Source organism: Cucurbita moschata, unplaced genomic scaffold, assembly GCF_002738365.1.
Source record: "Cucurbita moschata cultivar Rifu unplaced genomic scaffold, Cmos_1.0 Cmo_Scf00038, whole genome shotgun sequence".
In the NCBI taxonomy this organism is placed as follows: Eukaryota; Viridiplantae; Streptophyta; class Magnoliopsida; order Cucurbitales; family Cucurbitaceae; genus Cucurbita; species Cucurbita moschata.
Genome location: NW_019268554.1, coordinates 403,104 through 407,677, shown reverse-complemented (window position 1 = coordinate 407,677; position 4,574 = coordinate 403,104). Strand labels below are relative to the sequence as shown.

Sequence of the window (4,574 nt, the reverse complement as noted above, 5' to 3'; positions counted from 1 at the left end):
AACTGTTCCTTTTAATATAACAAAAATTATATATGTATGGATTGAAAATATATTTATATTGAGCAAATCTATTATTACTTTTAAATTTATTAAACTAATTATTTTTATTGTCTTTGAATTTCGAGATCTAATATTCCATTTTACTTAGTAACAAATTACTCAAAAAGTACTGATGTTTATTAATCTTCAGTATTACGACAATGTTGAACTATATTACGAGGTTACATTTCTATAATTATGATCAAGAATTTGTTTGTTTGATGATTATAGATTGATTTGTTTTGTCTGTGAATTTTTAATATCTTTTATCTAAAATTGTATTAAATGATTTCAAAGGATAGATATATAAAAAAATTTAATAATTTTAATTTTTTTTAACCATAAGGTACAGAGAGTTTAATTAGGTTGGGTTACTAATTCAACCTCGAATTCATTTTGAGGTTGATATAAAACATTCCCTCAATCCGATCTAAACATGTACAATCTTATTGTAAATGGGACCCGGCTCGACCCATGTACACTTTAATCTAAATGGAGAATCTATTCAATTGCGGGATATAGTCGAGAGGTAAAGTGGACATCTTTACTTATATAAAGGGTAGCTTACAAAACATCTCTCCAATCCAAGCTATTGAAAACAACGTGAATGGCGTCTATAACCATCCATTCCTCCTCCACCGTCGTCCCCAGCCACCCTACTCCCACCGGTGCGTTCTCCTTCTCCGAGTGCGACCAATACAGGGCATGGACTCACCTCCCCAGCATCTACGTCTACAAATCCCCGGCAGCCGAGGTCGTTGCCGTCGAGTCCTTAAAAACCTCCCTCAGCCAAATCCTTGTCCCTTACTACCCTCTCGCCGGGCGTCTCCACTGGCTCCCTGGCGGCCGCTTCGAGCTCGATTGCTGCGCTGCTGGAGCCCTATTCGTCGAAGCTTCCACTGACGCCAAGCTGGAAGATTACGGCGACTTTGCGCCGTCGGATGCTGTAAGAGAACTCGTCCCATCCGTGGATTACAATTCTTCGATCGAAGAGCTGCCGCTGCTTCTATTTCAGGTGACGAGATTCAGCTGCGGTGGGGTTGTAATTGGTGTAGCTACTTGTCATACGGTGGTGGATGGCGCCTCCGCCGTCACGTTCATTAACTCGTGGGCGAGCATGGCGCGTGGAGAGAAGACAGTGGAGACTATTTTGCAGCCGTTGCATGATCGAAAATTTCTGATGCCGGAGAAGCCGCTTCGTCCGCCGCGGTTCGACCACGTTGAATTTACAAAACCACCCCCACTTATCCTTGGCACCTCCAACCCTGAGGTAAGGTTTTTTAGTCAATGGATTATGACCACACGGTTTTTACCATTTTAGTTAAATTCAGGGTTTAGTAAATAATATTTAACCTGATTTTTAAAAGCTTAAAATTTAATATTATAGTATAACAGATTATGCTTAAAAAATACATATTAATGAATACGTATATAAAGAAAGAAATAGATATAGTATATGTGTATATATATATATATATATATATATATATATATAAGCCGAATGTGAATTTGGGTGAGGTCAAGGACGGAGAGTATGATTGTTGTCTCCGGCTCTGTTTTGTTAATGGAGAGAAATTTCTTTTCTCTCCTTACCCAAACGAAGTTTTCTCACCTCGTTTAGGTGGGTCCTTGGGAAGCCTTGTTTCTATGAGTTAAACGGACATATGAGATCTCACATTGGTATTTCTTTATAAAGGGCTGAAAACCTCCCCTAATATATACGTTTTAAAGCGGTTAGGCTGATGACTATCTGTAGTAGGTCGAATCAGACAATATTTGCTGGCATTGAGCTTAGGTTGTTACACGATATGTGTAGTGTAGTCTTTTTCCATTATTTTAGGATGTTAATTTCTATCTAGTCTTCAATTTGAAAAATAATTAGTTTTTCAATTTATGTGTGAAATCAAGTGTCCAATCAATGTTCTATTCGACTAAACTCGAACCATTTAGAATCATTGAGCAAACCCCACGAAATTGACTAAAATTTTATTACTATTCTCGATCGGAGGAGGCAAATCAAGAAACCACATCTGCATTGCTCAAACTTACTAAAGAACAAATTGAAAAGCTGAAAAAGAGAGCAAATTCAAACGTAACCAATAAAACCATGGGCGTGGGCGATGAAGTACAACCACGACCATACTCTCGATTTGAGGCTATTACCGGACACATGTGGGTTTGTGCATGCAAGGCTCGCAATACCGGCGAGAGTCGACAGCCGACGATAGTTCGTACCCCTATTGACGTCAGAAGACGAATGAAGCCACCCATCCCAGAAAACTTCTCAGGGAACTCATCTTTCGTCGTCTTAACACCAGAATGCGAGTTCGGCGAATTGATGTCTCAACCATTGAGCTATGCTGCAGGAAAGGTAAGAGAAGGAACATGGAAGATGACAGGCGAATATGTGCAATCAGTGGTAGACTATCTAGCCGGGCAAGACAACATTAACTGGTTGAGAACATCATTCCACTCCAAGGTTCCAGTCCAGGCTTCATTCTGGGGTAACCCTAATCTTTCAATAGGGAGTTGGATGTCGTTTCCGTTTTATGAGGCAAATTTTGGCTGGGGGCGACCGAGTTACTTCGGGCCAGCAACGTTGAACATCGATGGGAAGTCATACATAATGGTGGGGCCATCAGATGATGGGTCGCTCATAGTAGCGATACGGTTGCAAACAAGACATATGGATGATTTCAAGAAGTATTTCTACGAAGATATATAAAAATTCGAATAACACTTAAATCGTTACTGTTGAGTAATTTCTATGTTTCCATTTTTTCTTGCACGTTGTTCATGGTTGTCACCATAGTTTGTTATAAAGCCAAGCTATGTTCTTCTTTCTATGTAATATTTTTTTCGGTTTTTGTTTGTCATGTTGATGATATTTAATCTTTCATTTCGATATATCATATGCATTATATTTGACCCGTTGCTTATATGGATTGAAGTGTTGAAAGGAAGAAGATGATAAGCAAACTCAGATTACATAAGCCGGGAAGAACAGATGATCTCGGTTACTAAAACCACCGCACCTAAATGATGGGGAACATTCTCTATTTATAATCATTTACATAATTAAATATATCACAAATGAAATGGAAAGAACAATAAATAGATACACGATATTAGCTTATGATCAAAGGTCAAATATGATACATATAGTAAACCGTAATAAAAGACTAATTATCCTCGATAGTCCACGTTATCTCATTTGAATTGGACTATGATTAAATTAGACCTAACATATATCACGTTGTTATTTTAAAAGTGTTGAACAATGTAACAACCCCACAATTTCTTTTAAATTAAGACACATATAATTCCTATTACGAGCGAAAAATTATTCAAAACGTTCTTCGTAATCTTTATTATAACCATGATATCGTCTATTTAAACTTTTATTGTAATCTCGTTTTAAATCGTATCGATCCATAAGTCTCACACTAATATAAAATTATATCTAATTTTGAATTTATTTTAAATGTAATAAAATGAAAATGGTTAAAAATAATTATGAGATAAATGTAAGTTATAATAGATTAAGAATATGTAAGATTTATGAGTTAAAATTTATTTAAAGAAATAAGAAAAATGAAAAATAGCTGTCAAAGCATAACACATGAAAAGAAGAGCCTGCTGGAAGAAAGGTGAGCTAGTATAGTGTGTTACACGAAAAGACTACTTGTCGGGTTCTTTTTATTATTTTTTTTTAAATTATTTATCTCAATTAATAAAATTCAAATATTAAATATTTACAAATTATATATAACTGGAGTAAAGCGAATTGTAAAATAAGTCAGTTGAATTGATTCCATAAAAATTCAACTCAACTTTTATCGTTTGAATTGTGTAGTCTTGGTTGGTCGGGTTCTCGAGTCATATGAATACTTCTAATATCTACCTTTGATCTATAGAAATTATGTCCGCTTTATCATAGTCTATAAAAAAAAATTAGTACGTGACAACGAGAAAATGACAAATATTTCTATTCACCTTGATACGTTTTAAAAATATAAAATGTATCTTATTTGTCGAACGTTCTTTATTAAATAATATATCAATTATTATCTTAAAAGTAGATCGGTGGTACTGAACGTTTCCTTTTATCTTTCGATCCTGGCCGACCATAAAGAGGTAATAATTGATTTGATGGAATTTGAATTTTTTTGTGCACTCTAAAGCCTCCATGGCTGCTTTTCCATTACCCCACAAATTCTTTTTTCTTTAATTACAAAATTAATATTTATAATTTTAAATCTTCAAATTAATTTTTTTTATTTCTCAAAAAATATAACTATAAATATGTTAAATTAATAAAAAATATATTCTTTTTTAATAATAATGGAATAAATTTGATCCGATATTTACAGGTCACTTCGCAGTGCGAAACCGAACATTAATATCATTTTTAATAGTCCAAGCCCACCGCTAACATATAATTGAAGGTTTAAAAAAAAAAAATCCTTTAAATTTGATCTGATATTTACAGGTCACTTCGCAGTATGAAATCAAACATTAATATCATTTTTAAC

At 34.6% G+C, this 4,574-nt stretch overlaps 1 protein-coding gene across 1 annotated transcript; it reads left to right on the top strand.

Moving 5' to 3' along the window:
• Positions 1-608: 608 nt before the first annotated feature.
• LOC111432537 (spermidine hydroxycinnamoyl transferase-like) lies at positions 609-2,857 on the top strand. Its single transcript, XM_023069466.1, has 2 exons — positions 609-1,309; positions 2,048-2,857. Exons 1-2 carry the CDS (start codon positions 647-649, stop codon positions 2,762-2,764), a joined length of 1,380 nt encoding a protein of 459 aa, XP_022925234.1. The 5' UTR covers positions 609-646; the 3' UTR covers positions 2,765-2,857.
• The last annotated feature ends 1,717 nt before the right edge of the window (positions 2,858-4,574 follow it).